This window comes from Leguminivora glycinivorella, chromosome 13 (genome assembly GCF_023078275.1).
Source record: "Leguminivora glycinivorella isolate SPB_JAAS2020 chromosome 13, LegGlyc_1.1, whole genome shotgun sequence".
NCBI classification, from domain to species: Eukaryota; Metazoa; Arthropoda; class Insecta; order Lepidoptera; family Tortricidae; genus Leguminivora; species Leguminivora glycinivorella.
In genome coordinates, this window is record NC_062983.1 from 736520 (window position 1) to 756690 (window position 20171).

The 20171-nt window shown below is 42.2% G+C and overlaps 1 protein-coding gene across 1 annotated transcript in view; it reads right to left on the reverse strand.

Annotated features, from left to right (window-relative positions):
* Positions 1–19937, reverse strand: part of LOC125232652 (nuclear pore complex protein Nup133) — a 33573-nt gene extending 13636 nt beyond the window's left edge. The window contains exons 1-13 of the mRNA XM_048138408.1: positions 19780–19937; positions 19594–19712; positions 17994–18169; positions 17215–17407; positions 13195–13310; positions 12341–12512; positions 8238–8354; positions 7039–7188; positions 5741–5894; positions 4620–4707; positions 4048–4244; positions 2405–2568; positions 1586–1716 (exon numbers count right to left, since the gene is read on the reverse strand). Coding sequence (XP_047994365.1) covers positions 1586–1716; positions 2405–2568; positions 4048–4244; positions 4620–4707; positions 5741–5894; positions 7039–7188; positions 8238–8354; positions 12341–12512; positions 13195–13310; positions 17215–17407; positions 17994–18169; positions 19594–19712; positions 19780–19886 — 1884 coding nt within the window. The 5' untranslated portion in view covers positions 19887–19937. The remainder of the gene's footprint in view (positions 1–1585; positions 1717–2404; positions 2569–4047; positions 4245–4619; positions 4708–5740; positions 5895–7038; positions 7189–8237; positions 8355–12340; positions 12513–13194; positions 13311–17214; positions 17408–17993; positions 18170–19593; positions 19713–19779) is intronic.
* Positions 19938–20171: the final 234 nt, after the last annotated feature.

Below are 20171 nucleotides of genomic sequence, written 5' to 3' on the forward strand. Positions count from 1 at the left end.
ACGCACAATTTTTATCATAGGTAATACTACTATATTGATGTTACAGTTCAACTTCAAACCTAACCTAACCGACAAAATGTTGTATTTATTGAGGTCGCAGTTCTAACCTAACCAAACCGACTCTCTTGACAGCTCTCAAATACAATTATGCGAATCAATTTTTTTCATAAAAACAATCGGCGTAAACAGAATTATGCGAACTTATTTTCGGTCAAAGTAATATTCGTATTATTTTAGATTATGACAAATAAGTTTTCTGCCAAATTAAAATTCGTCGAAAATCGACTATGTGAAGTCTGTTATGCGAAAATCGTTTCGGACAATTAAAGTTATGCCAAATAGAGGGAACCCGTCGAGAATAGCTATATAGGGGCATTTTCAGAATTTGGGACCCTCCAATTAGCGTAAGTTGCTAACAAAAATTAACTTGCTGTCAGTTTTGTGACGACAATTAAGCATACAATTGATACAATCTGTCTAAAAATTTACTTTTTAGGGTTCCGTAGTCAACTAGGAACCCTTATAGTTTCGCCATGTCTGTCTGTCCGTCCGTCCGTCCGTCCGTCCGCGGATAATCTCCGTAACCGTAAGCACTAGAAAGCTGAAATTTGGTACTAATATGTATATCAATCACGCCAACAAAGTGCAAAAATATAAAATGGAAAAAAATGTTTTATTAGGGTACCCCCCCTACATGTAAAGTGGGGGCTGATATTTTTTTTTCATTCCAACCCCAACGTGTGATATATTGTTGGATAGGTATTTAAAAATAAATAAGGGTTTACTAAGATCGTTTTTTGATAATATTAATATTTTCGGAAATAATCGCTCCTAAAGGAAAAAAAGTGCGTCCCCCCCCTCTAACTTTTGAACCATATGTTTAAAAAATATGAAAAAAATCACAAAAGTAGAACTTTATAAAGACTTTCTAGGAAAATTGTTTTGAACTTGATAGGTTCAGTAGTTTTTGAGAAAAATACGAAAAACTACGGAACCCTACACTGAGCGTGGCCCGACACGCTCTTGGCCGGTTTTTTCACATTGTGATTGTAGATTATCGCTTGAAGTTTATGTAATTAACACAAAAACAATATTTTTATAGAAGTTTCATGCTTTATTATCGTCACAAAACTGACATTTTGTTAACAACTGACGCTAATTGGGGCGTCCCAAATCTGGAAATGCCCATACTAAGTGCGTTTTCACATTATCCGACCTATGTCGAACGAAGATTCCGATATCCTATATATTAAAGGCGCCATCTTTGTTTTTAACCTTTAACATCATTCCTACAGCCGATATCGGATAGGATAATCTGAAAATGGCCTAAAGATGAGCAGAACCGTCCTTTTTAATATTTATGGGCAAATTAACCTTTTTAACTGGCACAAATCTGGCTCTCCAAACACCACTTTGTTCGTTTACAACGTTTTAAGAAACTAACAATACAATATAATACAATACAATACAATACAAAGCCACTTTATTGCACAACCCCAGAAATTTACATACATAGGAACAAGTACAGGTAAACAACAGGCGGCCTTATCGCTAAAGAGCGATCTCTTCCAGGCAACGAACATACCTGGTAAACAGCAGCGTCGATGAGTTGTGAGTCTCCAGTTTGCTGTTTCTTCCTGAGTGCCAGTGCTGTAGCCAGCTTCTCTGCCAGCATACCTAATGCTGACACTGTGCTGACGCACTCGCCTTCGGTTTCTAAAAACAATGGGAATATTTAAAACTAAAACTGTTTTATATTTCAGAAAAACTTTATACAGTTAACAATATGTGAAAAATAAAGTGTAAGTTCATGTAGCATTTGGGCATTTTCGCGAGAACAATCACCAAAAATATTTTTTCTAAGGTTGGGAAATTTTATATTTTTTCTACTCATAATCACAAGCCCTTTCGATCTAAGCCAAAAAACAAGAGACAAAAAAAAATGGTCATACTAGTTTTCCACTTTGTAACCGCTGCTGTTAGTGTTTGAAAAATGGTAACAAAGTAGAAAATTTAAATTTGGGACGCTTTTTTACCCAGTAGGATCGAATTTACCTATTTTTGAAAAAAAAAGTTTTTGAATATTTTTTTGAGGAAATGCCCATTGACGTAAAAATCGCGGAGCGAGGTCTTCGTTTCTGCTTGAGCAAACATACCTTCGTATGTTATCCTTTATAAGTCAAATCCTTTAGCACAACTTCAAGTATGGACTCGCATACTTGAAGTCGCGCTTGATGTATGGACTCGCGCGCAATAAGGCAAGTTGTGCTAAACGGGCAGATTTTCGTGAATTTTTTGAGCACGTGCGAAACCAATTTATGAAACAATGACATGGTTTCAAGTGTTAGAAATTTTCTCAAATGACGAAAAGTAGAACCAGAACTTTTTTTTGTTATTAAATTACCCAACGAGACAGATCCCAGTCGCTGCCATAACCCGGTAGCCCGTAAGAAGTCGGCGAACAGCGAAAACGCTCGTTGTTTGTCCCTCAGCTGCGCGTTTATTTGAAGCGCTGAGGAGCTGCCGAGCGGAATGTTGGTAGCGGGGCCGCCTGGACGCTGCTTCCATCTGTAAAAAGTAATAGCTTGGTCAACGAGGGATTCTAGATGGAATGGCAGTTAGCGGAAAGTTTCACTACGGGATGTTGTTAGGGACAGTCAGGAGACATACAAACTAAAAGTCCTCGGATGAAGCATATATGTACACATATTATGAAAGGTAGTTGAATGATTTACAAGATTTTTTAAGAAAACTTTTGTCTAAGATTTATTTATTTATTTATTTAATAAGTTTACACGGCATTACAGCATAAACACCAATACACCGAATAAAGTAACATAGACAAAAAATACAATTTACAAAAAAGTATTATAACGACACACAATTACTTAAAAATATCATACACCGACCGAGATAAATATTTTTCAAGATATGGAGCAATGCATGAAGCAAAAGGTGGGGGGGGATGATTTTTAAAAAAATAACAGTTTTTAGGAGCTCATACCTAGATAATGGTTAAGAATAGAAAAAAGTTTCTAGATCAAAATTATAGAGAATTTTATAAGCTTTCAACGTGTAGTAAACCAACATTTCGTATGACGCATAGTTTTTGAAATATGGGCAAAAAACCAAAAAATGGGACCTTTTTCATCCCCCCTCTTCGAACAAACGTCCAAAGTCCGAGGACTTTTAGTATGTATGTCTCCTGACTATCCCTAACAACATCCCGTTGTGAAAATTTCTGCTTTCGGCCATTCCACCTAGACCCCCCTTTTGAGCATTCAGTGACTGATCTATAAGGTTAGTTTTAAAGTCTGTTTTTTCTGACTCGCAAAACAGTGATTGCTAGACTATAATTGACTCTTCTTGTGGTATGTCGTCACACAGCTCCGTGGCTATCCTGTGCTCAGATCCGAATGTTATTTGGGAAGAAAAGTGGAAAAGAAAGCAACAAGCTGTTGTACCACGGCGGAGGAAGGTTATTCCAACATCCTTAAGTTGTGTATGCCAGATTACAATGATGTCACCTGGGATCCCCTTGTGGTATGTCGTCACATAGCTCAATAGCTATCCGGACGACAGTGTTGTCTAGCGCTGGATCCGAGCGTTGTTTGGGAGAGAAGTCTTGAACGTTGCGACAGGCGGTGGAAAGTTATTCCAACCTCAAGATGTGTATGCCAAAATATAATGATCTCATCACCTGGGGTCTCCTTGTGGTATGTCATCACATAGTTCGGTGGCTATCCTGACTACAGTGATTTCCAACGCTGGGTCGGAGCGTTGTTTGGGAGAGAAGTCTTGAACGTTGCGACAGGCGGTGGAAAGTTATTCCAACGTCCTTAAGTTGTGTATGCCAATTAATGACCTCACCTGGGGTCTCCTTGTGGTATATCATCACACAGCTCAGTATCCTGACTACAGTGCTGTCCAGTGCAGGATCCGAACGTCGTTTAGGAGGGAAGAAGTCTTGCACGATGTTGCGGCAAGCGGTGGGAACTTATTCCAACATCCTTAAGCTGTGTATATGGCAGTCTATAATGATCTCACCTGGGATCCCCTTGCGGTATGTCGTCACACAGCTCAGTAGCTATCCTGACGACAGTATTATCCAGCGCGGGGTCGGAGCGTTGCTTGTGCGGGAAGAGGTCCTGCACGATGTCGCGGCAGGCGGACGTGTCGCGCCGCAGATGGAACAGGAAGGCGGTTTTGAGCTTTCCGCAGGCGTCTGTTGTGACCATACTCACCTGTAACGACAGAATTGAATTGACCGAATCAGTTTTCCCCCAATATGCACTTTTTATTTAAAATGTCAATGTGGCAATACGCCCCTTATAAAATGTAACTTTTCTTTTACAATCATTCTGCTAATTTTCGCCAGGTTTCGGCATTCTCTTGTGACTCTTCAAATATCGATGGTGAAGTACCATGAACTCCCAACTACTTAGGTTTTCGTACTTACTTAGGAGTTCATGGCACATCGCCATCGATATGCATGTTAACACCTTCGGGCCATTTCTCATTCAAAACCTAAGTTTGAAGAAATTTCTACGATAAATTAGGAAGACACGTAACATAAGACAGCCAGGACATGGGATAAAAAGTAAAGGGGAGTAACAAACCTCATGCGGATCGATTTCATACAGCGAAAGGTTGCCGTCGTACATGTCAGACGGACACGGGGAGCCCATGGGGCTCTCGCACACTGATCTGGAATGACAACAATCCTTTGTTAACATTTTTATTGTTTTGAAAATATGTAGATGACTGGGTGATTCTGATTAGTTAGTACTTACGCCATAGCTTAAAAGCTGTAAGAACAAAATCAATTCGATTTGGGAAACCATATAAAAATGGAAGAAAACTACAGAAGTTAACGGGCATTTTCACAATTTGGGACCCCCCAATTAGCGTAAGTTGTTAACAAAAATTAACTCGCTGTCAGTTTTATGACTACAATTAAGCTAAAATCAGTCTAAAGATGTACTTTTTCCACATTCTGAATGTAGATTATCACTTAAAGTTTATGTAATTACACAGAGAACCTCCTATAGAGTGGCAGTCTTGTATATTTGGTTCGCGATACGAGTCACCAGTGTTTGGGGTGCGAGGAGCGGGCGGGGAATGTGTTAAGCGCGCTGTGATTGGCCGTTTCAAGGACGGCGGGCAGTCGCGCCAGATGAAAAGGGACAGAAGTATGACTGTCCCTCTACTGACGCGTAAGTGGCCAATGTAAGTTGACCTATGCCGGCTCTGAATAAATTATAAATATGACTTATTTGTGGAATGTAATGCCGTCTGTTTTTAATTTTGAGCTTCTTGTTACCTTTCCACATCATTTCACACTACAGGTGGACATCTTTAAGGCATCAAAATACCGTTTTCCAATTTTTTTGTGCGAAAAACACGCGTTGCTTTCGGGTCTGTTACTTGGTCGATACTGATCGGGCACGGCGAGCGCCCGCGCTTATATCAGTGCAAATACTAGGAAGGCTGGCGACCGCGAGTCGTCTTGTAATAGATGTCTATAGGGGTTGGTCTGTGTGTAATTAACACAAAAATAATATTTTTTATGTGGGTTAATTTTTGGTAACAACTTACGCTAATTGGGTGGTCGCAAATTCTGAAAATGTCCTAACACAAGGCGGGCGTAAATAAATAACAGGCGGTCTTACCGCTACAAAAGCAATCTCCGTATGTTATTATACTACTGAGCCTCCCACAAGGAAATTATCTTACTCACACGTTGGCAGACACAGTCTCAGCAGAAGTGAGCGCCAGTACGCCATGTTTCCTGCTGAAGAGTAGCGGCTGCCCGTTGCATATGGTAGCGCCCAGGATTCTGTCGCCTTCAGACGCCACGTCTATGTATTCCACTTTGTCGTTTGCCACTGTGCCTGGAAGGAAAAATTATGTAATTATGTTACGTACCACTAAGTTTGTTCAATAATAGAGTTAAGTTCAAAACGACCTCTTATGTCTAGACTTAGGTAACAAGGTGTCTATCTATATTTTGACCTAAATTGTATTTCGTTTATGAGATATGGGACACAAATTTTATTTTGTCTTCTTTCCTGTAGATGCGTACTGGGGCGATGACAATGACGCATAAACCACTTCATACTAACGAGCTATTTTTGGTCGGCTAGCGCTGATTCCGCGTAGACGTTTGGGAAAACCCTTGGTATCTTAGGATCTCTTTACTCCTATGCTTTGTTCAGTACTCAATCAGAGCTATGCGAGCTATACATTAAAAATGCACTTTACTGGTAGGACAGACAAGTACACGTGGTACTGGGGTACTCACTGACTCTCGACACATAGGTGCTGGTATACAGAGCGGCAGCATTGGGCAGAGGTAAGAGACGCGAAAAGGTGTCAGGAGACAGTGTGCAGCCACGGAGAGGTATGAGAAGTCACTAGTTGGTTAGCCGGGTCTTCTACAGACATATGAGCTGGATGATAAAAGACAAGAAGCACATAGTACTGGGGTACTCACTGACTCTCGCCACATAGGTGCTGGTATACAGAGCGGCAGCATTGGGCAGAGGTAAGAGACGCGGAGAGGTGTCCGGAGACAGTGTGCAGCCGCGGAGAGGTATGAGAAGTCACTAGGGGGTTGGCCGGGCCTTCTACGGACATGTGAGCTGGATGATAACAGACAAGAGTACATAGTACTGGGATACTCACTGACTCTAGCCACATAGGTGCTGGTATACAGAGCTGCAGCATTGGGCAGAGGTAAGAGACGCGGAGAGGTATGAGAAGTCACTAGGGGGTTAGCCGGGTCTTCTACGGACATGTGAGCTGGATGATAACAGACAAGAGTACATAGTACTGGGGTACTCACTGACTCTAGCCACATAGGTGCTGGTATACAGAGCTGCAGCATTGGGCAGAGGTAAGAGACGCGGAGAGGTGTCCAGAGACAGTGTGCAGCCGCGGAGAGGTATGAGAAGTCACTAGTTGGTTAGCCGGGTCTTCTACGGACATGTGAGCTGGATGATAACAGACAAGAGTACATAGTACTGGGGTACTCACTGACTCTAGCCACATAGGTGCTGGTATACAGAGCTGCAGCATTGGGCAGAGGTAAGAGACGCGGAGAGGTGTCCGGAGACAGTGTGCAGCCACGGAGAGGTATGAGAGAAGTCACTCTGGGGTTGGCCGGGTCCTCCACGGACATGTAAGCTGCAAAATAAACGTGATTACCTAAAATAAAGATTAAGAACCAACATCACACCATACTGAATTATTTCTGCCCTGCTAAGGCACTGGTCCCATCGCGAGCTAGTAAGCTATAATATAAGCTATCGGCTACAAAAACGAACAAAAGATAAGCACTCCCGTGCAAATAAAAGAGACACGGCGATTTTGATAGCTCACCGCCGGGCGAGTAACTAACTAACTATAAACATCGCCGTGTCTCTTTTATTTACACGGGAGTGATTATCTTTTGTTCGTTTTTATAGCCGATAGCTTACTAGCTCGCGATGGGACCAGTGCCTATATATAATTCCTTTTGTAATCTCGTTTAATTGTATACTTTATACTTGTATGATACGAGTTATCGCACTTATGTTTAGCGAGGCTAATTTGTAATCTACACTCGAAGATTCCCATTGGACCGTTCGTTTCAAGTGAATTGAGGATTTCTATCAAGGTGGTATTTCGAGATTTTTTATTCTTATGGAGAAAGTTATCCACACTAATATTATAAAATGGGAAAGTGTGTGTGTCTGTTTGTTTGTCCGTCTTTCACGGCAAAACGGAGCGATTAATTGGCGTGATGTTTTAAGTGGAGATAGTTCAAGGGATGGAGAGTGACATAGACTACTTTCTGTCTCTTTCTAACCACTCCACTTCGCTAAAATGGGGGGTGGAAGTTTGTATCGAACATTCCGCAATTTTCGAATTTCGAAAAGCTACTTAAGCTATAAGCGTACAGCTCAAATGCAGAGAAATGTTTTTGAAAATCCCTTTTTAATATGTGAGATCTCGGAACAAACTCCCAGAAGACGCGGTCTCAGCACAAAATGTGAATCAGTTTAAAAATAGACTAGACAAGCACATCACATCTGCAACTCGGCTATGATTACTGTCACAAGGATAACTGGATACAGGCTATATCAGTTCTTTAACTGCCTGCCCGCTTATTAAATAATAATAATATCCTAAGAAGGAAAATAAATAGTGAGAATAATAATAATAATATTTGATAAGCATGAAGATTGTGTTACCGATGGCGTGCCGGGTGTCGGAGCGCGCCACGTTGGCGCAGGCGACGAGCAGCGCCAGCGCGCGCGGCGAGCTCGCGCGCACGTCCAGGCACGTCACCTGCAGGCTGCTCGCGTCGCCTGTAACACACATATCTATTCATACGAGGGGAAAACTATACTATCAATTTTCTGAGATGAACTTTTCGCCTTAGCCGTAATCTGTTAAACGAAGGCCTCCGTTTCTATTATTCCCGGCGGCTAGCTCCCGTTTCCACAGCGTGCTAAAGTCTCAGTGTAGTTAAAAAGCAACTATCATGATAGCGATAAGGTTCAAATTTATTAAACAGTTTGCAGTATGCAGGTAACTTTTTTTGAAGATGACAAAACGTGTTATCTCCGAAAGGTCTTTTTATGGATTTGAACCTTATTACTATCATGATAGTTGCTTTTTAACTACACTGAGACTATAGCACGTGCCGTTTAAACGGGAGCTAGCCGCCGTGAATAATAGAAACAAAGGCCTTTGTTTAACAGATTACGGCTAAAGCGAAAAGTTCATCTCAGAAAATTCACACTATACATGTAATATGAACATTTGAAGTCTGAGAGTATTTATACATTTACAAAAATGTACTCACTATTTGCACCCAACGTGTGCTGGGTTTCTTCGGCCATCTGAGCAGGACCGCACCAGATAGTCTAGAGAAGCTCACATGGGCACACGTTGGGCAGACTGAATAACGTCTGTGACAAAGACCACTTTGCAGGCTAGCATGCACCGGGCCCAGGATCGTAGAGACAACTGGTGAAGAGTGTCCACATTCGTCACGTCCTTCGGCCATGAGGATACGACAAAGAAGAAGAAGAAAAATGTACTGCATTATGAATGCAAGGGGCGGCTCACTCCGTGATTCTTCTGCGCGCTACAAGTACGTGCCGGGGGCCGCGAGTTAGCGGCCCATTCCCTGGTGCTGCGGTCCGTTTGTTAAAGTAGGTAAGAATTTAGAGTGGCGGCATTTTGTGAAAATCAAAGGAGTGAGCCTTCTGTACTTGTACCATTATACATATATTCTGTGGTGGAACTTAAGATAGTTAGTTAGTTAGTTTTATTGGGCATTTTCCGCAAGTCGACATCCATTGTGCCTATTTTGCGTGAAATAGACGGGGTAGCATTACTCTAACCACCCCAGCTCCTCTACAAATCCTAGCAGTGTTTTCAGGTTGCTAAATACCTCCTTCAGTGTGTTTGGCGTACCTAGATACTTGTTCCTATATACTTCTACCTGTTTACACTCTAGAAGAAAGTGTTTGGTGGTTTCTTCTGCTTCCATGCACGCTCTGCACATGGGGCTATCGGTTATACCTATGTTATTGAGGTGTTTGTTCAGTGTGTTGTGTCCTGTCATTAATCCTACTAGTTTGCGCAGTTGCTGTCTGGGAGTTCTGAGTAGGATTTTTGTAAGCTTTGTATTTGGTTCAGCAAGAATTTCTTTGGTTTGTCTACATGTGTCTAACTCAACCCAGTATTTGTTGTGTAGTTGTTTGTAGTGTTTACTAAGTTGGTTTTTCCTATATGATACTGGTAGGGGTATGATGGGTTCGGGTCCATATGCAGGTGTGGCTGATCCTTCTCGAGCCAGTTCATCCGCTGCATCATTCCCTCTTGATCCACTGTGCCCCTTTATCCATTGTATTGTTACTTTGTTGTCCTCTTCGCACACTTCAGTGAGTCTTTGATGACATTCTAGTATTAGTTTCGAGGTAAGTTTTGGGCTATCTAGTGCCTGAAGCACTGATTTGCTGTCTGATAGTATCATTATGTTTCCATGTTTTACCTGACGTCTCTTTATGGCATTGCAAGCTTCTATTATTCCTACACATTCAGCTTGGAATACCGTGCTGTGTTCACCTAGGGGTTTGGATATGTGTATGTTTAAGTCTTCTGAGAAGACTCCACACCCTGTTCCCTCTTTTGTTTTTGATCCGTCTGTAAATATTCTTAGATTTGTTTGGTATAGTCCTTCTTTTGGATCTTCTGTTAGCAATGTCGTATATTTTTTGCAGAAGATCGTGGTTTTGGGTATTTTGTCCACTGGCGCTTCTAGCATCGGCATTTTTGAGATCATGTCGCTATATATTATTTTGTGCGTCGCGTTAAGTTTTGTCCATAGGGTTAGGTCTTTCAGTCGGAGGGCCGTGGCTGCAGCTTCCTTTTGTATGTATATGTGTAGGGGTAGGAGTCCTAGCATTATTTCTAACGCTGCTGTCGGAGTAGTTCTCATACATCCCGTTGTTGCTACACATGCTAGTCGTTGTGTTTTATTCAGCTTGTCTATCGCCGTGGTTTGCTTGGTGCGGGGCCACCATACAATAGCACCATAGCTGATCATCGGCATTATTACCATTTTGTATAGCCACAGTATGATGTGGGGAGCAAGCCCCATTTCTTGCCCACCATCCTCCGGCATTGCCAGAAAGCCACTGTTGCTTTGCTCAGTTTTTGTTCTAGGTGTTTGCTCCAGTTGAGTTTGTCGTCGAGGATTATGCCTAGATATTTCACCTCTTTTGAAAGTGTCAGTCGTGTGCCAAATAGTGTCGGCATTTCGTATATACCCAATTTCCGTTTATGTGTAAAGAGAATTGTGTCGGTCTTCTTAGGGTTTACCGATAGGTCATTCTCCGTGCACCATTTCTCTACTATTTTCAGTGCTGTTTGTGTGAGATTGCACAGTGTACTGATTACCAGGCCGCTGATTAGTATGACTAAATCATCTGCATATCCTATGGTAATGAAGTGCTTTTCGTTCAGTTTTGTTATCAAATCATTTACCACCAAGTTCCAGAGTAGTGGCGACAGCACCCCTCCTTGGGGGCATCCCCTCATAACTAGTGCCTGGTGGTCTTGATTTTCGGATAGTTTTATTCTTCTTTGTCTTAACATATTCATTATCCATTCAATTAAGAGTGGATTTGTTTCGTGTCTTTGTAGTGCTTGTTGAATGCTGCTGAAATTGGTCTTATCAAAGGCTCCCTCTATATCAATGAAGGTTCCCAGGCAAGAATTCTTCATCGTTAGCGCATTTTCTATGTTACTAGCTACAGCGTGTAGTGCTGAGTCTGTCGATTTACCTTGACTGTAGGCATGTTGGTTTGGGTGGATTTGTATGTTCTTCAATGCCGTTTCCTTGAGCTCTTTGTCACATAGTCTTTCCAGTGTTTTTAGCATGAAGGATGTAAGGCTAATTGGTCTGAATGACTTAGGATCTGTATAGTCCGTTTTGCCTGGTTTGGGGAGAAAAATTACTTTTACTTCCCTCCATTTCTGCGGTATGTATCGGAGTGCTATACAGCTACATAGTATGTTTGATAGATGTTTTATTACTTTATGTCCTCCCCACTTCAGCAGAGCTGGGTATATACCGTCAGTTCCTGGTGCTTTGAAGTTTTCAAAGCTGTTTACCGCCCAGTGAGTTTTGTTGGGTTCTGTCATTAGTTCAGCGGTTTTCCATTCACTTTCTGTTGGATTGTAGTTATTTGTTTGTTCTGAGTCTGTTTCATTGACTACTTTGCATCCTGGGAAGTGTGTCTCCACCAGCAGTCTTTCCGTTTCGGCTGGACTACCGGTGTCGGTGTTGTCCTGTCTCTTCAGGGTGCCCAGTAGTTGTCTAGGTTGGTCTGCGAGTACTTTCCTCGTTCTGTTTGCCTGGCTTATGTTAGCTATATTGTCACAAAAATTTCGCCATGAGGCTGATTTTTTGTATCTTAGTCTTTTCTTATAGTCCGATTTAGCTGTTTGGTATCTATCCCAGTCCTCTTCAGCTTTTGTGTTCATTGCTCTATTGAATAGTCTTCTCATCTTTGTTCTCATTTGTTCCAACTCCGGTCCCCACCAGCTGTTTGTGTCTTTGGAACTTAAGATACATACATGTAAACCTTTCCTAGAAGGGTAGGAAGAAACCACGGATTTCCATCCTGACAAACCACTTTCGTATCGCTCACTTTCATAACGTTTCTCATACACGCTAGTCGGGTTCGGGTACTTCTGATCTGACGTCAGTTCAAATTTACAGAAAAGAAATACAATAATTTGACGATTCAATGTTTAGTTGCGTTAGTATTCTCACCTTGAGCCCTGCTGGCGTCTGTAAGCGCCCTCCTCAAGTTGTGTTCATGTAAGTCTGGGCCTCGCCACAGTTGTAGGACTGCACCTCCGCCACCACCGACCAAGGCGATGTAGCCGGGCTCTTCGGAGGCTGACATGGGCCCATCTTGGAGAATTACCACACCGACAAGTTTCTGGACAAATACGTAAAAATATTAGCGACAAATATTTGTAAATGAAATGTGGCTTATTAGAGTCAGGCCAAGCTAAGTTAGCGAGGACTTTGGTAGCCCTGACTGTGCACGGGTTCAATAAACGTCATAATTCCATCGAAATTTGACGTTCAAAATATCACCGAGGCTATCAAATTTTGTCAAAATCGCAGCCAGCTCGCCTTGGTATGACTTTAGAGACGCTTGTGTTTAAATAGGGGATTGTTAACTAAGAGTTCAAATAAACTAACCTCATCTAATCCAGAGCAACACTCAAGCGAAAAAATGTAACCTGGTTAATTTATTGCTTTTGCTCACAGCCAAGAATAATAAAGTCCAGAAATTATACAATTCTAATAAATATTATTGTTAAAACCTTCACTTTTTAAAAGAGATATGAATTAGTTATACAAAACTTTTCCCCTTACTATAGCGAGGAAACTACAACGCAAAAAATGCATTTATCACTGCTTCCAGTAGTTCCACAGGTGGTAAATCATCTTTATTACTAGATTCACCTACATTTATCAATTTTAAAGCAGTTAATTTGACTTTATTCAAGGTCAAATTACTTTACCCACTAGTGGATAAAATGCGTTTTTACCCGCTGGTATTAAAGGACGAAACACGTGTTTCCGAGCTAGTAAGGGGAAAAATAACTTACAGTATCAGCGTTAGCTGGCATAGAACCAAAGAACAGAAGAGACACGCGCCTGCCGATGCCACCCAACCATCCAGACGGCGGACGAAGCTGCCTGCAGGTGACGCCGGGGCGCTCCGCTGTATACACAAACAATCATAACATACATATTTTTAAATTAAAGGAAAAATGGAAAAATTCACACCTCCGGCAGGACTCGAACCTGCGACCTTTGGCCATGCCGGGGCCATCTCGATTCCAACTGCGCCACGGAGGCCTGCTGGATGTGTGCGAATTTATCCATGCCTACCCTCAATTCTCAACCGCCTTAGGGTGGCGTTATATAGCAACGATTTTCTTACGGGTAGATGTTTGCTATAACGCCACCCTCGAGTCCTGCCGGAGGTGTAAATTTTTCCATTTTCCTTTAATTTAAAAATATATAATATCGCTCGCAGACGTTTCTGCATGATAAAAAACAAATCATAACATACTTATTAGAATCACACAAAATACTAAATTTAGCGAAAAGAAGAAAGTGCAGGCCCCGTAGCCGAATGGCATTTCTGCGACGCGAAACGAAAACGAAACGCCGCGAAAACGTCTGGCTCTGTCGCGCCAATACGCAAGAGCGATAGAGATAGATAGCTACGAGCGTATCGTTTCGTGAGCGTTTGTGCATTCGGCTACGCACGCTCTAAAGAAGTAGAAACGAATCTTCAAATCTTCAAGAAAAGAGCGTACACCCATCTTAAAGGCCGGCAACGCACCTCCAACACCTCTGGTGTTTCGGGTGTCCATGGGCGGCGGTGATCGCTTACCATCAGGCGACCTGTCCGCTCGTTTGCCTCCTATCCCATAAAAAAAAACGAGTGGTGATACTAGCGATAAATTACAACTCGACCAAAGGGAGTGTTTTAAATCGAAACGTATTACGTTTCCTTTTCGTACGTGTATCGTACGTCGTTTTTCAGTGCAGATGGCTCTCTGTAGTTTCGACCTGACAAGAAATGACCCACTTTGCGCACTAGAGTGGGCAAAAAGCACCATCTGTATTGCATTTTGTTTTATTTTCATCACATTCAGCCTGGAATCAGCTCCCGGAGGATGTAATATCGGCCCAAAATGTAAACGAATTCAAGAATAAGTTAGACAAGCACAGTGCTAATTCCACATAACACCTGAAACCTCTACCGACAACTGGATACAGGCTTTATCAGTTACTACAACTGCCTGCCTGCTTTACAAATAATAATAATAATAATAAGCCCCCAGGGCAGCTTGTGGCGAGCTGAATGGGAAGTGGCGTCCCTTGGGTCCCATGCCCCCGAGAGTCGGTCAGGCCCCTCCCTCCGGCTTGCCTTCACTGGCCGGCCGGAGTGAACACTGAGCAGGGGCCGCAGGACTCTCACCTCTGGCTTGCCTTAACCGGCCGTCCAGAGTGGGGTGCCAGAGCTATATGCTCGCAGGGTGGAAGTGAAATATGCATAAGACGCGAGTTGGCACAGTGGCTGTTTCGTACAGACTGGGTAGAAAGCGGCGCACACCTCTCCACACCCTAAGCCGCTCACGCTATGTTGTCCCCTTGTCGCTCCGTGCGAGCGGCCGTTTTCGGGGACCCATATAGTGAGTTGGCGAGTCACCGCCTGCCTATTTTTTCGTGTTTTTAAAACATATGATCAAGGCAGGTGCCATAGACCTTTCCATAGACCGGTCACTAGCACACTAACATTTCAACCCAATAGCCCAGTATAATTTGTTTCTTTTCATTGCAATAGTTTTACACTAACCGGGGCTTGTCCTTGGGTGCATTCTATAGTGCGGACAGGGACAATCGCCGGCTAGTGTCACATTACTTTAAATTAAACTGTCTTAAAGGGCCTCTGCGCTGTTGGCTTCGGCCCCACGCACGCCTCCCAAAAGTCCGGGACCCCATGTTCCCGAGAACTGGAAAAGACAAACAAATAATAATAATAATTGAGCGAGGAATATTCCAGGGTGACAGTTTGAGTCCATTATGGTTCTGCCTAGCTCTGAATCCCCTCAGCACGCTGCTGAAGGATTCTGGGCTAGGTTGCCGGCTTCGGAGAGAGGGTGAAGTCATCTCTCACCTTCTGTACATGGACGATCTCAAACTATTTGCACCGAACACCCAAGACCTGATGGTGCTATTGAAAACCACAGAAGTTTTCAGTACCGCCATCAGAATGGAGTTTGGTGTCGATAAGTGTGCGGTCATGCATGTACAGCGGGGGGAGGTTGTAAATTCAGAAAATTTACAACTTTCTGAGACGATGTCGTTCAGATCTATCTCTGAATCAGAAACCTATAAGTACCTTGGTATGTCACAGTCGTTGGGTATTGAGGATGTTGGCATTAGACAGTCGGTGAAGGAGCGCTTTTTCAGTCGGCTCACAAAAGTCCTTAACAGTCTTTTGTCAGGAGGCAACAAAGTGCGCGCCTTTAACGCCTGGGTAATGCCTCTACTCACATACTCCTTTGGCATACTACGGTGGACCCAGACTGAGCTGGACGCCCTGGATCGGAGGGTCCGCTCATTGCTTACCACACACCGTATGTTACACCCGCGCTCGTCTGTTATGAGATTGTACATCCCACGGAAGTGCGGAGGTCGAGGCTTCCTAAACGCCAAAGATCTCCACAACCGTGAGGTGTACAATCTCAGGAATTACTTCCTTAACAACGAGTGCGGGATGCATCGTGATGTGGTGGCAGTGGACGGAAACCTCACGCCGCTCTCCTTGGCGAAACAGAACTGGCGCAAACCTGTGGTACTAAGTACTGCGGACCGCAAGGCGGTATGGGAGAGCAAGCAGCTACACGGGCGGTTCTACAAGGCCCTCACGGGACCCGATGTAGATCTGCTCGCATCGGTGAACTGGTTACGATTCGGGGACCTCTTCGGAGAAACCGAGGGTTTTGCCTGTGCAATTGCGGACGAAGTTATGATGACGAACAACTACCGGAAATATATCCTGAAGGACGGTACGGTCGACATTTGTCGGGCATGCCGCCGTCCCGGAGAGTCACTCAGGCATATCATTTCCGGTTGTTCTCATCTTGCTAACGGCGAGTACTTGCACAGACATAATCTCGTAGCCAGGATTATTCACCAGCAACTTGCTCTTCAATACGGCCTTGTGGACCGCGAAGTACCGTACTACAAGTACTTACCTGCGCCGGTTCTCGAAAATGGTCGTGCCACGCTCTATTGGGATCGATCTATTATCACTGACAGGACTATTGTAGCCAATAAGCCTGACATTGTGATAATAGATCGACTGCAACGCCGGGCAGTGCTCGTTGACATCACCATCCCCCATGATGAGAATCTCGTGAAAGCCGAGAAGGACAAGTCCAGTAAGTACCTAGACTTGGCTCACGAGATAACCGCCATGTGGGGTGTTGAATCAACGATCATTGTTCCGATAGTCGTTTCAGCGAACGGTCTCATAGCGAAGAGTCTCGACCAACATCTTAAGAGACTCTCGCTAGGTGGCTGGATCAAGGGCCAGATGCAGAAGGCGGTGATCTTGGACACGGCGCGGATAGTTCGACGGTTCCTCTCTCTGCAGCCCTAACCACCGGCAGCTTGGGCCCTGCCCCGCTGCTGGCGGCACCCTAGGTTAGGTTTTTTATAATGTGTTTATATATTTTGTATTGTTTTGTATGTGGTTTTGTATTTTACTTTTATAATCATATTATAAAACCTAGCCTAAGAATTAAAATGAATAAAGAAGATATAATAATAATTTGACAGTTTCAGCTCCTAAAGATTTTTCAGTAGGACTTGTAAGTCATGAAAATTAAATTTAAAAAAACATATATTTCCTTTAAAACATTAATTTTGATTAGATCTCCTATCCTAGGAGGTATAGAGTACCTGTGGCAGAAGATCCTACTCATTCCTTAGTTAGTCGAGATATCTAACTATTTATCCCTTGTTTAGTAGCCATGAAGGACTTGGCCAGCTAGCTACTGCCCAAACAACAGCAGTGATTTTAATCTAGTGGCAGTACTTACGTTCTGGCTTCAGCTGCAATAAGCTACAGGATGTAGTGGCCAGCAACAAAGTTCCTGATGCAGACTCTGAAGCCACCAGTCGGCTGCACTCCTGCCCGGCCAGCTCACAGCTGGTGTCCACGTATAGTTCCTGGCCTACGGAGGGCCAGTAGCGAACCACGCCTTCTGGTGAGACGCCAATGCAGGATGGCATCTGTAGTGGATATAATTGAAATGTGCAAATCATAAATTGAATTTCTCTAGAACACAAAACTATGTGTTGTTAAACAACTAGAAACTGGCTCTGAATCATCTAAATCTTTGGAAATATTGAATACCTCAAAGATGCAGAAACAAAATTTCCTACATTTTTCGTACTTTATCACACAAAGGCAAAACTGGTAACAAAGGGAATGAAATAAAAAAATCTTGGAATACTTTTCTTTTCCCATTATTAAGATTAAAGAGTCTGGGTAGAACCAGGGGCGGGTCACTCTGCGATTCTATAGCCGCGCTACAAGTGCATGCCGGCGGCCTATTCAGTGGTGACGACCTTCGCGCGGCGCAATAGAATTCAATGTCGGCTGCTCCCGTGCGGTCAATTTGTTAATATAGGTAAGAATTTAGAATGGCGGCATTTTGTGAATATCAAAGGAGTGAGCCTTCTGTACTTGTACTATTTTATATTCTGTGGTAGAACATAAAAGTTCAATCTGCATAAATATGTGTACTGTACAACGTGTAATGGTACTGAAAGCGACAAAATGATATGTTCACAGTTTAGTTTCACCATCATTTACCTGTGCCCCATCCTCATAGAACACCTCAACGAGCTCGGCCTTGTGCTGCAGGTCGGTCTGCGGCAGCGTGAGCTCGCGTGCCGCGCCGCCGTCCCGCGCCCACACCAGCAGCCTCCGCCCGAACACCAGCCAGCAGTAGCCGTTGGCAGACAGTCCCACTGTCACTTCACCGCTTGCTGTAAAGTAGTTTTGTTTAAAATTTGGGCAATCAATGAGTCAGTGAACAGTTTCAAAAACAGACTTGATAAACATTTAAAACTAAAATATAAACATTAACTATAGAACAACAAGTGCAGTGATATACACGCATCAGCTATCAGCTGCTAGTGTATCAAATAATATAATAATATAATAACTGCTTTTTATAATGTGTTTATATATTTTGTATTGTTTTGTATGTGGTTTTGTATTTTACTTTTATAATCATATTATAAAACCTAGCCTAAGAATTAAAATGAATAAAGAGGAATAATAACTGCAAAATATTAAAATTTATGGACCGAAATTTGGTTTTTGATTGACGGAACCCTAACTTTATTTATTTATTTATTTGTTAGCCTGTTGTGTCCCACTGCTGGGAAAAGGCCTCCCTTACTTTCTTCCATGCATCTCGGTCATAACTTTACAAAGTGAAAATATCTTTACTAAGGATTAAACATTAAGATAGTATACTTCTTCTGCAGTGGTATACTTCAACCACCACACCACAGCCACACTGGTGCACTATTACCACACTGATACACTACATAAATCAAGTAAAAACTTAATTATTCTCAATGGTGAAACATAAACATCAAGTAATGAGTTCAATAACTTATTGGCAAATGCTGTGATATCAAAACATGTCATCTTGCTGAAGCTAAAATTATAATTAGACAATTTTAATTGCCCCTAACCTTTAATGAGTCCGAGGATATGCTACCCTAATGGGTAATGTTTTTGGTGTTTCGTTATCTCCAAGGTCCTCTACATTGTTCTCTCACCCATAACCCTACACACATACACACTTACACAAATACTTTTTTTTTTTTTTTAATTTATTTAAAGAAAAAAACACAGTTACATAGTACCTTAAATTAAATTTTCGCCAAACTGTGAGACAGTTTGTTGGCGTAGCGCTCAATTAAACTTTAAACTACACACCCATTATTTCCTTACACTTTACACGCTTTACAATCTATTTTCTTTAAATAGGTACAATCTATTCTGACACCTGGTTATTGCATTCTTTTTAGCAGTACTCAGTCTATTAAATTTAAATTTATTGTTTTTGTAGCTTTAAGTGTACATCAGTCCTAAGTCAGCATGCTTTTTGTAATTTCTATTTTTTTTAAGCCGCTATGTCTTTGGAAATAATACAAATGTTAACGACTTCCACGATACAGGCTCAGCCTAGTGTGGGAGTCACTGCCAACTGTTACTGTTAATTTATTCATTTTGGTAAATATTTTTTTTTTTTTTTTACTTTTTACTTTAAGAAATCCTAATTGGATTTCCATATTTATCATTGTTCCTTCATCATGTATTTATTACCTTGTAAGTTGTGGAACAAATTATGCATAGATACAAGTAGTCATAATGTAACAATCGAACGACTTACCAAATGTAAGGGCCTCTGTCACTAACACAGGCAACGGGTGTCCGTATGTCTCCACCGTCGTCAAAGGAGTCTTGTAAATCACTTCTCCTGTCGGGGCTTCAGCCGACTGCATAAATTTACTACAACAAAACACAAATTATAACACTAATTTCAACTAAAAATTGAAAAGAAGAGGTTAGGTCACACCTTTGATTCTTTTTTGCAGAGCCCAAGCCCGGCCGTCGACCTGTGATCGATTGTCTGACTCTAGGTGAAAACGGACTTCTAATTCCACTTGTATTTGGGAAATCCATGGTGAAAATCAAGCAAATTAAATTAAATTTCAAATAGATTTCGTTTATTGATTGGCGCGAACACAAACAGAAAAGCAAAAAAAAAAGTTCAATGTTGCCACACAAAGAATTACAAAAATCGGTAAGCAGCAGTCAGGAAGAGCTGATTAGACTATTGTTTTTGCCTATTATTACAAAGTTACAACCTAAAATCAAAACTAAAATGTAAAATGCCAATAACTAAATCACAACAATGAAAAGGTATTGATAAACAAATGAAAATGTGTTGCATATTGTGTACGCTTT